Consider the following 17,843-nt stretch of genomic DNA (forward strand, 5'->3'; position numbering starts at 1 on the left):
GCCAGTATTAGTTTTTAAAATCCTTGCGGGCCCCCACTTCCTGCACCTGAGGTGCCAGAGTGGGGATTCAGCCTTGACATAGGCACTGGCATCAGAACCGGGGAGGGGGGTTAAGGGGCCATGCCTCCCCACTTTTTAACAAAAGAAACATAAGCACAGAATTCATGTCCTCCACAGATTTTTTTTATTCCCCCTGCAGAATAATAGATTCTGCTGGGTGAGGTGCTGCAATTACACTTTTCACCCACCAGGGACTGCTGTGGCACCAGAAGAGAGGGCAGCTGGCTCACCCATGGAGCAACAAGCCCTGGAGAGGGAGGGGGCCCTTTGGCCTTGCCCCCCCCCCCCCCCCCCCCACACACACACACAGTTTCCAGGACCCTTGTGAACAGGGCCAGCATGTCAGGGACCAGGGCAGGGATAGTACAAGCTCATATTTTTCGACTGCCACGGCTTCCTCTTCTGCTACATCCTGGAGTCTCTTAAAAATAAATGTATGGGTTGCCAAAGGGTTTTAGTGGATACTGTGGCCCTCTGCTACCTGAAAGTTGCCTATCCCTGGCTTAGTGGCCTCATTCACTGTACAAACATATAGTAAATGACAGTCTCTGCCCAAAAGATCTTCAGTCAAAAAGACAAGATGAAATAGCTGAATGATACAAACAAAGGGGCTGGTGGGAAAGGTAACTAATAGGCTGCTTAGTACAGACTAGCTGTAGGCACATTTCTTAGCTAACCATTAGTAGTTACTTGGTTACTATCACAGTAATATGAAGTGATCCACTCTTTTAGAAAGGAAATGATTGGTCTAAATATTTTTCCAATGTGATCAGAGACAGGAATAGCTGATAATTCAAGAATATTCTGACTCAGCAAAGCACATACCAGTTACCCATTGTTGCTTTAAAATTTGGCTCTTTCTCCACCTCAACAGGGTATTTAGAAGCCAGTACGCTAAAATCCAAGTAAGCAAGGTCTTGTATCTTAAGTACTACCTACGTACATGGCTATTCACCCTTTCCTATACAAAGCCTGGGCAAACATGGCTGAGTTGTGTCCTTAAAGCAGCATTTTTCCGCAAGACAACCGTTCGGCTGTTTGTGCAGCCACATCTCCCTTGTTGCCTAAGGGTTCATATCAGTGCATTCTGGGAAATTCTGGGCTGCTGTCTCAATCTGCCTCAGCAGGGCACAGAGAGCCTGGAAGAGGACAGAGAGCAGAACATAGGGCAATACAGCCTGGGATGTCATGCCACCCCGAGAGCTAGGATGAATGAAGACCAGCCAAATGGGCTAAACAATGGTTAGCAGGTTCTGTCCACACAGGAGTAAGTGTTGAAGAAGTACAGGAAGATAGTTATGTGGCAGCCGAGGCCACTAAACACTGTAACGTAGCTACTCTGGTCACTAAAGTGTGTGGACATCAATCATGTGCAGAGTTAAGCATGTACAAGCTGCTTACAAAGCTGGTTAGAAGTTGTAGTGTATTCTGGATATGGAGATATGACAGACCTTGTTATCACATTGAGGAAACCATTCTCAATCAGAGAACATGCATGGAAACTATATATGGAAAGTAGCTTTTTAGGACTGGGCAAAACAGGGCTTATGATGGAAATCTAGTTACAACCCAGCCTCACTCAATGGGGCACCATAACTAGCTTCTGGCAGATATGTGGCCAGAGTTGCATGCGTTCTGGCCAGTCTAGTACACCTGCCTACAAAATGACAGGTTTCAGAGTAACAGCCGTGTTAGTCTGTATTCGCAAAAAGAAAAGGAGGACTTGTGGCACTTTAGAGACTAACCAATTTATTTGAGCATAAGCTTTCGTGAGCTACAGCTCGCTTCATCGGATGCATACTGTGGAAAGTATAGAAGATCTTATTTTCCACAGTATGCATCCGATGATCTTCTATACTTTCCACAGTATGCATCCGATGAAGTGAGCTTTAGCTCACGAAAGCTTATGCTCAAATAAATTGGTTAGTCTCTAAGGTGCCACAAGTACTCCTTTTCTTTCTGCCTACAAAATGTGTCAGTCACAGATGTTCCAACCAGTTCAGAACAGACACTTATCTGCATCTTCTACAGTTTTTCTGTTTTTGCAAAATTATGCAGCAGGATCTGATAGGAGTGAACTGCCTGCATCCCTTAGCTGTTCATTTCCAGACTTCTGAGGGAGATGGGTTGGTAGAACTATTCTGTGGAAATTCACACATTCTTTGGGACTCCATTGACATGCTTTCAATTATAACTATTTGCTAATTAAGTTTTTTATTTACAATTAAAGATGTGCAATCTGGCAGTTACAGTTGCCAGTGAAAAACTATAGCTGAATTTCCCAAAGTGTAGGTAGTGTTGAATTACATCAGCCTGTTTTTATTTAACGAATAAACAGTTCTAATATTTGTGGGATTTAATTCAGATGGGAATTTGTATCAAGAAGCTTGCAACAGACTTTGGTTAGCCCTGCCTTGGTGCTCATTGTAGTGGAGAGGGGACCAAAAGCCTTCCCTGTGCAATGTGGGCACAATGCCAGTCTTCCGTGTAAATGCTCTGAAGCTAGTGATCTACATTAAACTCTCTAAAATAGGAATGGCACCAGCATAGCCTGCTCTCTTCAATGCCATCCAGCAGAACAAGCCTAGTGTGCCTGTGCACCTTCCCAATATGGCCAAGCGGCTTTGGTGCTGTGGCTCTAAAAAACTAACACGTGAGTGATTTGTCCATCCACACTGAGAATTCCTTCAAAGGAATTCTTTTGGGTGATCTTTTCCTTTTAGAAAATGTCAGTGCTTTTTAATGCCAAATCTTCCCTGGTGTTGGGTGGGTGCACTGGGCTAAAGGACAGTGTGGATAAAGGAGCTCTGATCCCACTCTGTCCCCCAGAACAGGATCATCAGTAATAGGACACAATATCCTGCTGACACTTCAAAATGCTAGGAGAGGGCTCAGCTACCATTCATATCTGAGATCCAAGAGGGAGTGCTTTCTTGGTTAGGTGGATAGTCAGAAGCAGCACTATGGATGTCTCTGATTTGTCCCACCCATTTTGCTTTGTACAGGCAGAATGGTTGTGGAATCAGCACGTGTCTGCTTATTTCCCCTCAGCATGCCAGGGCAAAAGCTAGCCCTTAGGTTGCAGACATGCAAAGAATGTTTAAAATGAGGCTTTAAAGAAGTTTAGCTTTCCATAAATAGCATATTGCATAGATAACTGTGTAACTACTGGTAGCAACATTGCCATTTGCATTCACTTGCATTCATATGTTTACTTCCTGTGTGTGGATTTTAATCTAACAGCCACGTTAACTGACAGGGGGTACCACTAAAAGAGCCAGGTAAACGGAGTCTCTGTTTAAATGAGTTTTCTATCTGAGATATTTGAGCACAGTCCCTGAATGTAACTGTTACAGTGAACAAAATGTGAGCTTCAGTTCAGGATTGCCGATAACAACATTTTTCTTCCTCAGGAAGACTACGATCGTCTGAGACCTTTATCTTATCCTATGACAGATGTCTTCCTTATCTGCTTCTCAGTGGTAAATCCAGCCTCGTTTCAAAACGTGAAGGAGGAGTGGGTACCAGAGCTAAAGGAATATGCACCTAATGTACCCTTTTTATTCGTAGGAACCCAGGTACGTCTGGTTTTATTTTGCTTGTTTTATTTAAATAATCCAGATCATCTAACGTGTGCTTTCTCTGGGCCCCGGGCCCCTGCAGCAGGATCCAAATAACTCCCTTTCTCGGACTTCAACTGGAGGAGTTAGACCTAGCCTACACCTATAACTTAGGTAGACATAGCTACGTTACTCAGGGCTGTGAAATATTTCATGCCCTGAGCACTGTAGTTAGGAGATAAGTACATGAGAATGGTCTGACCCAGTTTGGCCAATGGTCCTTCTAGCCCACTATCCTGTCTTTTGACAGCGTCTGGTATCAGATGCTCCAGAAGGAATGAACAGCACAGGGCAATTATTGAGTGATCCATCCCGTTGTCCAGTTCCAGCTTCTGGCAGTCAGAAGTTTGGGGACACCCAGAACATCGGGCTGCGTCCCTGACGATCTTGGCTAATAGCCACTGATGGACCTATCCCTCCACGAACTTATCTAATTATTTTTGGAACCCAGTTATACTTTGGGCCTTCACAACATCCCCTGGTAATGAGTTACACAGGTTGACTGTGCATTGTATGAAGTAGTTCGGTTAGTAGTTTTGTTAGTTTAAACCTGCTGCCTGTTAATTTTATAGGGTGACCCCTGGTTTTTGTGTTACGTGAAGGAATAAATAACACTTCTCTATTCATTTTTTTTTTTTATCCATACTATTCATGATTTTATAGACCTCAATCATATCCCCCCCTTAGTTGTCTCTTTTCTAAGCGGAACGGTCTTAGTATTTAACTTCTCTGCATATGGAAGATGTTCCATACCCCAAATCAATTTTGTTGTCCTTCTGTCCTTTTTCCAATTCTAGTACTGTATATCTTTTCTGAGATGGGGAGACCAGAATTGTATGCAGTTTTCAAGGTGTGGCTGTAGATTTATATAGTGGCATTATGCTATTTTCTTTCAGACCTTCCCTCTTATTAAACAACCTAACCCTGAATGTAGACAGACATAAGGTCAATGGACAGATTCTTCCACTGACCTAGATACTGCCTTTCAGAGAGGTGGATTAATTACGTCAATGGGAAAAACCCCTTCCGTTGATGTAGGAAGCATCTATACTATGCTGCTGTAGTGTAGACATGACCTTGCTCACATCCGACAGTAGGAAAACAGGGTCACTTGTGTTATAAGTACTCCTGAGTGAATAACCGATTCTTCAGTTTGTTGGCCAGACTGAAAAAATTAAAACTACATATTGGGGAGACATAAAATGAATTTTTTTCTAAATTTTTGGTGAACTGAAAAGTCGAAGAAAATTATTGTTTCAGAATGATACAAAATGTTTAGTTTGACATTTTAAAATCTTTTTAAAAATAAATTTCAAAACAAATTTGTTTAGATTGTATACACTTCATTTAGAAAATGTCAAAACAAAATGTTTCAAATTTATGGGAATATTTTTAGGTTTTTGTTTTTTTTCCCCCCAAACTAAATCCATGTGGTGAATTCCCCATGAATTTGCAAAATGTTTCCATCAACCTGGATCTGCATTTTTCAGTGAAAAGTTTATGCCAAAAAATGTCACCCAGCTCCAGAGTTATCTTCATTCTATTAAAAAAAGATGCATAGTGTTACACAAGCACTTGAGGCTATTGAGCAGGGGTCTGGGATTACAAGCATTACTCTTCCAGGTAACTCACTGAAATCAATAGGATTACTAGTCCCAGAATGCACTGCAGGATTGGGCCCCACATTACGCGCATAACCCTGTGCCACGGCTAACAGTCCTATCCAATACCCATTGAAACTAATGGAGAGACTTCTCTTGATTTCAACGGACATTGGATTTATAAGGAACCAGGGCGTAGGCAGTCTGGCTTAGCGGTCATGGTGGGCTGGTGTCCACATGTCAAGGATGGCCATGAGGCGGTAGTCAGAGAGCAAGGATCGGAGTAGTCACTAGAGCTGGTATCAACAGGAAAGAGTCCGGCTCAGAGTCAGGCTGGTGTTGGAGGCCAGAGATCAGAAAGCAAGGTGAGGTCTGGAGTCACAGCATGCCAGAAGTCTGCATGATTGCCTAGACAACTTCCTGGGGCACCTTCCAGGGTTAAATAGTGAGCATGAGCCAATCAGAAGGCCACAGGGTGCTGTCACCATAGTGCTCCTTGGATGTGGTGCTGCGTGGCCTCTGAGTAGCAACATGGGACTGTCAGATGACCTAGGGTCCACAGTCCCAGGTTTTAGTCCCACGGATTCTTACAGGATTATGGTCTAAGCGGAAGCAGCTCAAATTTCCCCAGTATGTATTGGATTAATCCTGCCCCTCCTGTGTTCATTGGTGATTCTGGAGTGTCACACTGAAGTTAAGGAAAAAAAGCTGAGAATAAATAACCCACCTACCCTTCCTTTTGGATACTCGGGTATTGGAGACCTGATCTACATCTTCATGTGGCTTTTGGATCAGGCCCTAGAACGGAGGACATGATATGGCTCAATGATTTCTATTTGACATGTGTGTAATCATTATGCAATATTATTTCCATCTTTCCTACTAGATTGATCTTCGTGATGATCCAAAAACTTTAGCAAGATTGAATGATATGAAGGAGAAGCCTATATCTATGGAACAGGGACAGAAGTTAGCAAAAGAGGTAAATCAGACACTCGAGGAGAAAAAAACCTGCTCCTACCCAACTTATTCTTGATTGCATTTTTTCTTCTTATGTGCTATTTTCATACTTATTTCACCAGTCTAGATAACCAGCTTTTTATAAAACCACTACTAACAAGCAGACTCACTTAGATGTTTCTCTTTTAAAAACAGTGTAACTCTTTTCAGTACAGAAGTCAATAATGATCATGAGTCAGATAATTAATTAAAATAGGGGATGTACCTATAGGCCATTAATCATTACAAAACACTAACTTTTTTTAAAATGTCCGGTAGATGCTAGGCATTTTTATTTATAGCTCATTTTCAGAAATGAATCTACAAGTTGGCCACATAATTTTTTCTTCCTGTCCTTTAGCTGAAGCGTTTAGGACTATACAATCAACCCAAAACAAGCTGCTTGTAAACACGCTTTCTTCAGAAACAGAACCTAAAGAAATGAATTCCAAAACTATCATCAAAAGACAAAAGAAAGGAATACTTTGCTTTACAGGACCCGGAACACATTGGGATGATTTTTCTAGGTCAAATACAAGACTATGGGGTTTCTATCAAAACAAAAAAACCTCGAGCTAACGAATAGATCTGAATATATGCCTATGTAGCTATTAAATTCATTATTTTTTTTGACAGATAGGAGCCTGCTGCTATGTGGAGTGTTCAGCTTTAACACAGAAAGGACTGAAGACTGTTTTTGATGAAGCTATAATAGCCATTTTAACTCCAAAGAAACACACAGTGAAAAAAAGAATAGGATCAAGATGCATAAACTGCTGTTTGATCACGTGAGATACATTTGACAATGGCCAGGCCTACTGTGAATTTCTGTCAAACGTAAATGATACAGTACATAAGTACACAGAACTTGTTATAGATCATAGAAGTTTGTAAGCTAAACTTTAGGAATCTAACCTCTGAAATCGGTGAAATCCAGAGGAACAAAACCAAACAAATCAACAGAACTCTAGTAAGAAGCAGCCACCATCTTTTACAAATCCTTTATTTGGACTGGAAGATACAATCTCTCAGGGGTTAAAAAAGTTAGAGCTGGCAACAACAGCATATAAATAATGCCGTAAGTGGAGATGCTTGGCCCAAAACCACGTTGAAAATATTTCAATAGTCTCTTGCTTTAATCACATAAAAATTTCTGCCCAGTCCGTATGGAATCTGCACAAAGAAATACCTTCTCTCTTTGCCCCAGTTATCTGCTTTTGTATGTAAGCTGCTTCCGATTCCAGTATATCCACAGAGGTGCAATAATGAGGCCTGCCACATAGCCAAAGGTAGCTCCGAGGGAACAGGAAATAGGCCATATCTGAGGGCAGAAAACATACAGTAAAAACAGAGAAACAAGGAAAATATTGTTTGAGCACAAGTTCAGTGTAATCTAAATATTGAAAGGCGGTACAACCCTTTTCTCTTTAAAGCTTGACGTGCTTTCCTAAAGAATGCGAAAAGTGTAACAATCATACATGCATTTATCATGAACACTACGTGTTGTACAGTTAACTAATATACATTAAAATGTAACCAGCCTTCTGGCTACTGCAGGCTTAGTATGATACTCACAAAACCATCTGAGAAACTTAAGCATTTGTGTTACCTGAAGTTTGATAAAGTATTCTTCAATTTTTCTGCACACCTTTTGAGACTTGTAAAATGTGCAGTTGGTTTTTTTTAAACATACACTTGTACCTTTTGCCTTCTTTCTTCCCAAGGACCTTCTAAGCTGTTGGATAAGTGTGCAGAAAAGAATGAAGAATACCAAATGAGCCTACATACCAAGATGGGGACAGGGTTTGGTTGACTCCACATACCAGCATGGACTTGAAAAGCAGGCAATGGAATTTCATAGTTCTTTCCTACTGCTAGTCAAAGGGGAAGTATGGATGCTGAATGCACATTTTACACACAGTTCAGCAATCAAAAAGCAGGCCCAGTTAAATGCAGGCCCCACTAGGGTTTAGTGTTTAGAAATTCGTTTCATTTCCTAGTACAAGGACAGAATTGGCTCAATATGGTCAACTCATTCTCACACTGCTTCAGGTAATGGGGCTAGTAGTAGAGTGGATTTTTTTTCCATACTTGAACCTGGGGGGGGGGAGGGAGAAATCAAAAAAGTATTTAAAGTTAAGCCCTAATCTAGCCTAGGATGTGGTGGTTAGAGCATAATTACCACCCAATAACATCCCGTCAAATGAAGAGCCTCACTATGTTGGTGACAAAAGATAAATTTTAATTCCTATTGCTCTTATAATGATTCTTCCATCTTTTGCCAGGACAACCCTTACTATGCCTGCTGAACAATGGTCTCCATTTGGAGGCAAGTGTACAGTGTACTTGTCTTCTCCTGTCTTCAAGGCAGAGGAGAAAATTGGACATCATAGGAACTATCAGTGCCTCACTTTCTAGCTTTTCCCTCCAGGTCTTGGCTTGTGATTCATGAGCAGCAAAGAGTGTCTTTGCTCTTTATGGTACTCATCTTCCTTCTGAAGTCAGCTTTTTCCTCGCTTTGATCCTGTCCATTACATCCTTCTGGTTTGGGGAAGCATATTTCCCTCCTATCCTCTGATCCTGGGAAGTTTAACTCGAATAAGTGCTTTGGTTCTCTGCTGTTTCACCTTCACAGTCCTTATTGTGTGCAGTTTTATGAGTATTATTTGGAGGTCTTTAGGAGTGTAGCAAAGATGACTATCTATAAATGAGGTGCCTTAGGTACTCTTTATTGACCTTAATTCACTTTCCATTCATGGCCCCTGTTTCTGTTTGGTAATTTTGTTCAACAGTGTCATGCCTGCTGCCTCTTTTAAACCAAAGACTTGCTCATTTTCATTCATTAACAACGGCATTGCATCTCTTTTGTATAAAGTCTTACATTACATACATTTAAAAATAGTATAGTGTGGCCTTGGGTAAGCTTATGCTTCAATTGGATCTTTAGATTTCCATTATCAGGTTGAAATCAACTTCAATAAGTTCCAGAATTTTACAGGTCATTCATTATACATGTTTACAAAGCAAAAATCTCTGCAGTGATATAACAAATGTGTTACCTTCTGTATGAAAGTGCCTCTTGCAGTACCACTAGTGGTAAGAAGAAACCATTTGTATTTCAGCCAAGTCAAATACCTCTCGATCCACAATGGCTTGATTAACTTGGCAGTTTTCTCTGTGTCCAGTTCACTAACCTTGAGTGATCAGTGACCCTTTATTAAAAATCTGACCTACATCAATTCAAGTCTGTAGGTCCCCATCTGCTTTTCACAAGTACGTGTTGTTCCTCGTGGCTTTTGGAACCTTTTGTATTTCCCCTTGTGAATCAACATCCTGCACAATCTACAGCAACTCTTTTTTTGCCCTATCCCTGCTCTTACTGGGTCATTCAACTGCTACTATGACTTAAGGAATTTTTGGGGATAGTTTTATCTTCTCCTGGTCAAATTGCAACCTGGGGTAAAGCTCAACATTAAAAACTCTCCTGCATTCTCAATCATTGTGCAGCACTTCATAACTTTATTTTTTAAAATACTGCTGTCACTTTCTTCATAACTTCAAAAGCATTCTTCCTTGCTTCCTTTTAAATCTGTGATAGTATATTGCAGAATTTTATAAACCATGCCATCAAAATTCAATCCAGGAATCTTTGACAGACCTCTGGAATCCTCCCTTGGCTTTTAGCAGCTGACAGAAATGAGAGGGAGGAAAGAACACACACTCACTTTCCCCAGCAACTAAGTGGAAGGGGGCAAAAAGAGACAAGGAATGCTACCCTTCCAGTGGCACAGAAGGGAAGGATATTGGGCCAGATCCTCAGCCTGACTGCTGTCCCTTTGGACTGCTCTGATGGCATAAAGGAGCTGTAAAGCCAGCTTTACTTGGCCTCCTGCGAATTCCCCAAACATAGGGGGAAAATCCTCAGCATGTACAGATGGAGCCTAGCTACATTGTGCTCATAGCCTCCAGAGTCAGGAGTGCAACTGGGGGTTGGGAATGTTGTCAGAGCCCTTCTGCACCGTTCTGACCCTTTTCTGCTGGAATGGCCCTTGAAGCTGACTTGCAGCCAGGTGCAACTTACAGGAGCCCAAAGGCTCTTCTAGGTTGAATTAACTGCTGGCTGGCCCCCGGATTGAGAAACTGCAGAGATGACAAAGTGGCCTCTGCAAAGTGGACTACTGTGTTTAACAGTAGTCCACATACAGTACAACTTCCTCCAATTGTGATGTGTCATGGCATAAGTGACTCACAAAAACACTGTCATGACACAACATGCACAGCAACTGTAACTTCATTGATTCCGTAAGGGCTCTTCTGATCTTCAAGACTGAATATCACTGCTTTCGATTGTTTCCTGGACCCTCGTTCCCATAGGTTCTAATCATTTTCTGCTTTGCCTTTTGGAATCAAATTAATTTTCTTGGTCAGGGTGGATTTTCCCTGGTTTCTGCATTTGCCCTCTGTATTTGAGTATTAAGCTCATGCGGATTGCAAAGCTCGTTCTAGTCCTCAGAGAATTGTAGAGGATTGTACGCAATTTAGTTTTTCTACTCTCTGACCAACAGGAGTTAGGCACCTGTCTCTGCACATCCTCACTGGTTCCCACATGAAGGTTGGGTCAGGAACACATAAATAGGAAGGTAGGCTGCATCCTCACTTCAGGTCAGAGGGAGGGGAAAGTTTCTGGTTGTGAGATGGGGAAAGCTATGACTTCCTTCGGACAACTATCACAAACTGTCCTGCTTCTGAGATGCCAGAATAAACATCAACCAGCATCCCCACAAAACCCATGAAAGCAACCAGTTCCCATATCATATACATGTGGAAAATGGCCAGTTCTAAGGTGTGTGTAATTATGAATTTGAACTGAACAGCTGCTTGAAAAAAAAATCTAACATCCACTCACCAATTATTGCAGAAAAGCACCGTTTTAAGGGAGGGAGCATGGTCCAGTAGTTAGAGCACAAGACAGGCATTCTGGATGCTATTCCTAGCCTGGCCACTGACTTGTTCTCTAACTTTGGGCAAGTAATTTCTCTGTGCCTCTACTTTACCATCTGTAAAAAACAGATAGTACTTGACTCAAGAAACCCCTGTGAGAAAGCATTATAGAAATGCAAGGTTACTATCTGATAGGTTTTCATCTTAACAATGAGTCTACTACTAAGCATATTGTAGACTGGATTGTATGGTATGGTCGCATTGAAGTGCATGGCTTGTGGTTTTGGCCCCATGGGACTGTTAGCAGCCCATTTATGGCCGCTCTGACTTATACTGGGTATCTGGCCTTGCACTCAGAAACCTCAGGCTTTGGGGAGAGCAAAGGTAAACAGTGCTCCCCTCATGCACCTGACCTGCACTGCATGCTCATTGTCTGCAGCTGGGGATTTGGCCTAAGATCGCACAAGGGGTAAAAATGTTATGTTGGCTAGTAAGTTCTCTTGCTTGTATTAGGCCTTCTACAAAAACATGCAAGCATTCAGATTCTGAGCCAGGGTCCAGTCCCGTATGGTGCTGGGCACTTGTCAACTCCCACTGCCTTTAATGAGAGAGGAGGGTGCCCAGTATCGCACAGGGAAAGCTTAGCAGTTTGTAGGATTACATCAAAGTAAGTAGCACTGCAGAACCATATACCTGGACAATACAATTGGAACTCGTCATGACTGCATGATTATTTTGCCCTTTGTTAACACATAACTCCCATCACAAGGAATGGGAGTTGCATATAGGCAATGCTAGCAGAAACACTTATAGTTAAAGTTGCTCAATGTAGTGTATATAAAGTGGGCAGCTACCTATTAGGAAAACAGGGATTTATTTTTAAAGATGCAAATAGCAGATAAAGTGAACTACTGTTCAAATTTTAATAAATTAAGCCCATTCATTAGACATTGTATAAGGGCACTTCTTTGATTCCTGAACTATAACTTTAATTTTTGTGCATACTATTTTACAAGATCCAGTCTTACAGCTGTCAATTAGGAAGCTATGTAAGTAATATGGTTACATAGGTTTCAGTTAGAAATTGACTGCATAAATGTGCACAGTGATTTTTTTTTTTCCCCTTGAACCTAACATGCCTTACAGGGTTATATTGAACTTGTAATGTTATTTCAATATATGCTTTAACTTTTTTTTTTTTTTTTTTTTTGGGGGGGGGGCGGGGGAGGAGGGTTTGCAGGCATTTCTTCACTAAACCATGTGTCTGGTCACATGCTGTATGTACAGCACACGATGAGTGGTGAAGAGAGAACTTTTTATTTGGCAGTTACGGCTATTAAACAGTTATTTTTAATTCATAGAAAGTTTAATTGGCTCTGCAAGTTCTCCATTTCCCATTATTAAAGACTGATGTTAATTAAGAAAATATAACCATTAAAAAACAAATCTACCCCCATTAAAGGAAAATAAGGTCCACACCTCCTACTGCATCTCAAAGTATATTTGGGTCCTGCTTTTCACTCTTTCTATCCAACGCCCTTTTAAAACAGTCTTTACATTAGGTAGTAAACACAATAAAGAAACCCTTTGAGCTCAGCAGTATTACGCTAAGAATTAGAGTAGTGGTACTCAGACTTCAGAGGTTCAGGAGCCGAATTAGTGAACATTATCCAAAAGAGCCACAGTAGTGTGAATTCATAGTTTCATTTACTATATTTATACACATATATATTATTCTCACAGCAAAATGACTGACCAAGCATTCTTATTTTATCACTACAATCGGCTAACATATTAAAAGTATCCTGATTGGTTAATAACTTTGGTTAATAATTAAATCACAGTCTTTTAGTATCATGCACTGCAAACAGCTGAAGGAGACTCATTAAAGAGCCACTTGCGGCTCGCAAGCCTCACTCTGAGTATCACTGAATTAGAGTATGTCTAGAGTTTGTGGTCCAGTTTTAATGCTACTTAATTGATTGCCTCAACTTGAGTTAACAAACACAGCTTTATTCGAGATGCTCCACAGATGTTTGCTCCAGGGGGCATCTAGGTTAGTATTAACAGTCAAGTTAGTTAAATCAAGCTCAATGGCAATCAAGTCACTTGATTTACAGCATCACAAACTCTAGACAGACCCAAAAGTCATACTGTATAAACAGGAACCATAAGGGTCTCTTCACTCCTTTCTGGTGTTTCTATGATAGAAGTAACCACAGTAAGGGCAGGTCTACACTGTGGGGTTAAGTTGACCTAAGTTACGCAACTCCAGCTACGTTATTCACGTAGCTGGAGTCAATGTAGCTTAGGTCGACATACTGCTGTGTCTACACCACACTCCGTCAGTGGCAGATACTTTCCCGTTGACTTACCTTACTCCTCTCGTTCCGGTGGACGTACCCTAAGTGAAGTATCTGTTTCAAGATCATCTATTAGCTGCTAACAGTGATGAAGTCAATTTAGATAAAGGCTACACTAGGTAAAATCAGGTATGTATGTTAACTCAGGAACAGACCTGATAGCTTAACAGTTTGGTATATTGAAAAATATAATAAAACCAAGACTGTCACTTTCAAAATCCAATCTGTCAGCATATGTCTAGGCTTAGGCCTAGTCTACACGATAAAGTTATGTTGACTCAGCTGTTTTGCTCAGAGGTGTGAAAAATCCGCACCCCTGAGTGACATAGTTAAGCCAACCTAGCTGCTGCCTCTCAGGGAAGGTGGATTACGTACACCTCCCGTCAGCATAGGTAACATCTACGCTGTAGTGTTTCAAGTATAGACAAGCCATTTAAATACTACAGCTGTGCCGCTGTAGTGCTTCAGTATAGACACTCCACTACAGTGACGGGAAGGGCTATCCTGTCACTAAAGTTAATCTATCTCCCCAAAAATCAGTAGCTATGTCAACAATGGGGGTTAAGTTGGCATAGTTACGTCTCTCAGAGATGTGGATTTTTCACACCTCAGAGAGACAGCTGTGCTGGTGTATTTTTTTTTTTTTTTTTCAGTGTAAACCAGCCCTCAGTGAAGTATGGGTTGCTGGAAATACTAGTTGTATGGCATTTAGAACATGCCTATGGTGTTGGGCTGTAGCCACACCATCCTGTGCTGGAACTGATGGGTCTCTCAAGCTCTTCAGCACGGAGGTGGCTCAGTAAGCTCTCCAACCAACACATAGGTGTGGCAAGGAGTCATGCTGGTGCTTGAAGAGGAACTCTTCCCTTTGAATCAGTACTGAATCTATGGTGTCAGAGGGCACTGTGCTCCTCTAGATGCCATCTTTCAAGTGAAACATAAAACGGAGGACCTACCATCTATTGTGTCCTTCTAATAACGAATAACTTGAAACGCAGCAAATTTTGAAAGAAAGTTAAAAGTAGCTTTGGGTACGAAATCTTTCTCCTGCCAATTTTTGTTGTTTATAATCCCATTTTCCTATTTTTAATGTTTTCTCTCCCTCACTCCTATTGCTGTGTAAGACCACATAAACTGACTATACCTAAAGTGCTGTCAAAGACACCGTAAATAAACAGAAAAAATATTGAAGTAATTTTGTCTCTAGGTTTAAGTATTACTTGTAACAGGTACAAAAAAATCCAGACACCAGTGAGATTTTGAAGCTGACTGTATTCTTTTAAAGATCTCACAGCACTTTTTGTTAGACTAGAGATGTTAACCCAATGTCTGGGCAAATTGCAACTACAATAATTATTTTGCCTACTGAAATTCTACCTGTTCCAACAGTCTGCACTATCCATCACCATACTTCACTCTTGTGCAGAGCTGCTTTGTGCTAACAGCTATCACATTCCACCTCAGTGCTGATATTGCCATAGTAGGTAAAATAGTTTCCCCTACCTATTGCAGGAGGGTTTTGTGAAGCTCACAGTAATTAACTAGTTTCAGAGTAGCAGCCGTTAGTCTGTATCTGCAAAAAGAAAAGGAGGACTTGTGGCACCTTAGAGACTAAAATTTATTTGAGCATAAGCTTTCATAAGCTACAGCTCACTTCATCGGATGCATCCGATGAAGTGAGCTGTAGCTCACGAAAGCTTATGCTCAAATAAATTTGTTAGTCTCTAAGGTGCCACAAGTCCTCCTTTTTTTTTAGTAATTAACTAGTGTTTGTAACACACCTTGAAATCCTGGGATGGAAAGAATTGTGTGCATCCTGAAACTGTCGAACTGTAGAAAAGGAAGTTATTTCCTATTGGCTAGAGCTATCACTATATTACCATCTTGTATCATGGGGCTTAGAGGCAGCTAGATTTTTGCATACACAATTCTTTGAATCTTTTCAAAAACTAGGGTAGCTTTACTTAAGGAATACAATTCTCAGAAAAACACTGCACCATATAAATCTTAATTAAGTTAAAAAAAAATATTGTGACATATGTCTACCAGAATAGTAGAATAAGTGTTTATCTTGTGTGCTGAAAGATTTATCTTGGGGAAACATATTGCAGATATCTTTGGATTTTACAGAAATGAAATTTACAAAATAAAGGCATGATGTGCAATCCTTACGTCTATGGAAATTTTGCCTCAGTTAGGACTGCAAGATTGGGCCCTATTCCCATCTAACATTGTAAACCTATAATCTTGCTATTTACACACTTACAAGAAGATACATTTATTTGAAAATATTGGAAACGCACCAAATCACATAAGAATTTGGTTAAAGTTCATATTTCTGATTAACAGAGGGTCTAATGGAAATACACTTAATCATTAGAATCCCAATTGTGATTTTCCACCATATATTTTGTCTCTAGGAGGAGTGCTTTACATTAATTATTTTTTATTTCCATTTTGAAAAATTGTTCAGACAGTGAAAGAATGTTGACATTTTTAAAACTATATTTTGTTCCTTAGTGAAACTGATGATTAATTGCTTATAATATAATGTATGCTTTAAAAATGCATTTTCATGTATTTTTTCAGATATAGACAGGCCCACTAGTCTGCATATCCCCTTGTATGCAATACTTTTTCAAAATTTAAATCTGAAAAATAAAATGGTGATTTTTGGAGACACTTGTATGTATTTTTTTTTTTATTTAAAAATCTTGGTATTGCTGTCTAGATGACATAAGTGGTGCATGGAAAGGAGGTAATTTGTTTGTCTAAGATCAGTGATGTGTCCAGCTTTCTGGACTTTTTTTGAGAATACAGATCTTTCCTATTTGAATCCAGAGTGTGTAAAAGAGTTAATTATGGTGAAATACCAAAAAAAAAAAAAAAAAAATCCAATCTTGATATAACTGTTCAGTCACAGACTTCCTTTGTGACTTGAGGCAAATCACTTAGCTTTTCTATGCTTCAGTTCCCTATCTGTAAAATGGGGATACTTACTTCATAAGGGTGTTGTGAGGATAAATACACTAAAAAATTATGAAGGACTTTTGAGATCTACTGATGAAAAACACTATAAGAAATATCCATTATTCTTTATTTATTAAATCTTAACCACTGAACAGGTAAGACATAAAAATAGTGGTACTACAAACTTCCTCCACACAGCCACTGGCAGCATATCTGAAGGAAACCTCCTCTGGCCATTCATTCCTCAGCCTTTCTACTGAGATTGCTGATGAGGGTGCCAGTGTTGATGTGGACACGTGTCCACGAAGAATTAGGCTAACAACTCACTTAAATAGTCACTTTAAAAATTACTTTTAAAGAAAGGATCTCAGGAAGATGGAAGTGGTGTTTCAGTGGCAGCATAAGCATACCCATTCACATGACAGAGAGAAAACTATGAGAGTACTCTACTCAAAGGAGTACACTGGAATCTTCTATTTAAACAATGCGAATGAAGAGAGAAGGAAAAAAGATGGCAGTAACTGCCCATTCATACTGACAACTTGATTTGGGGCCACTTCTGTAGGAAAATACCTGATGGGAACTTCAGGGGTAGATCTGGAGAGGACTTATTCTGGCTCTCAAGTCCAGATGGTTTAGAAGAGGAACTTGGACTTGGTGAAGTATTTGCTAAATCCTGAGCTAATGGAAATACACATCTATCAATTATACAAAGCTTATTTTGGTATGTACATTTGCTTATGTTTAACAGCTCTAACTTCACTAGATACCATTTAATACTTATCCTAAATCAAGCAGTACATTTACAAACTTGCTGAACTTTAGAGACACTAGCTGACTTGAGGTTACCTCATCCCAGGACTGTCACAGAGCCAAAGGTCAGCACTTAAATTCTGCTTGCGATGCCTCTCCTCAACCATGATTAAACATGTTTTACTATTAATGTACAGTTTGGCCCTGCTTACAACAGCCATTAAAGAAAGAATGGTCCAAATCCTAATCTATGACCACAATTCTGTAAGCCATTTTATAAACACAGACAAGCCTTAGCTACACTAGCTAATGGAAATCTGTTAGCACCTTTTTGCAACAACCAAGTTTAAATGCAATTCACCGGAAAGGTACTAACAGTGTTTCAAATCTTGCTGTGGACAAGCCAAATAAGTAATGTTTCTGATAAATTTAGTTCATTCATAGGGTTAAAGTGAGCAGAATTTATTGAATTTTTGTACAGTAACTACTCACTTAAAGTCATCCCAGTTAATGTTGTTTCGTTGTTTTGTTGCTGA

General features: G+C 40.2%; 2 protein-coding genes across 3 annotated transcripts in view; one reads left to right on the forward strand and one right to left on the reverse strand.

Moving 5' to 3' along the window:
- RHOQ (ras homolog family member Q) overlaps window positions 1-16,262 on the forward strand; it is a 41,263-nt gene extending 25,001 nt beyond the window's left edge. Inside the window, exons 3-5 of the mRNA XM_007062800.4 lie at window positions 3,474-3,638; window positions 6,168-6,263; window positions 6,917-16,262. Of these exons, the coding sequence (XP_007062862.1) occupies window positions 3,474-3,638; window positions 6,168-6,263; window positions 6,917-7,072 (417 nt within the window). The 3' untranslated portion in view covers window positions 7,073-16,262. The remainder of the gene's footprint in view (window positions 1-3,473; window positions 3,639-6,167; window positions 6,264-6,916) is intronic.
- Window positions 7,266-17,843, reverse strand: part of PIGF (phosphatidylinositol glycan anchor biosynthesis class F) — a 46,654-nt gene continuing 36,076 nt past the window's right edge. For both annotated transcript variants that reach the window (XM_037895860.2, XM_043543793.1), the window contains one exon: window positions 7,266-7,601. In XM_037895860.2, the coding sequence (XP_037751788.1) occupies window positions 7,488-7,601 (114 nt within the window). In that variant the 3' untranslated portion in view covers window positions 7,266-7,487. The remainder of the gene's footprint in view (window positions 7,602-17,843) is intronic.

Source organism: Chelonia mydas, chromosome 3, assembly GCF_015237465.2.
Source record: "Chelonia mydas isolate rCheMyd1 chromosome 3, rCheMyd1.pri.v2, whole genome shotgun sequence".
Taxonomy (NCBI): domain Eukaryota; kingdom Metazoa; phylum Chordata; order Testudines; family Cheloniidae; genus Chelonia; species Chelonia mydas.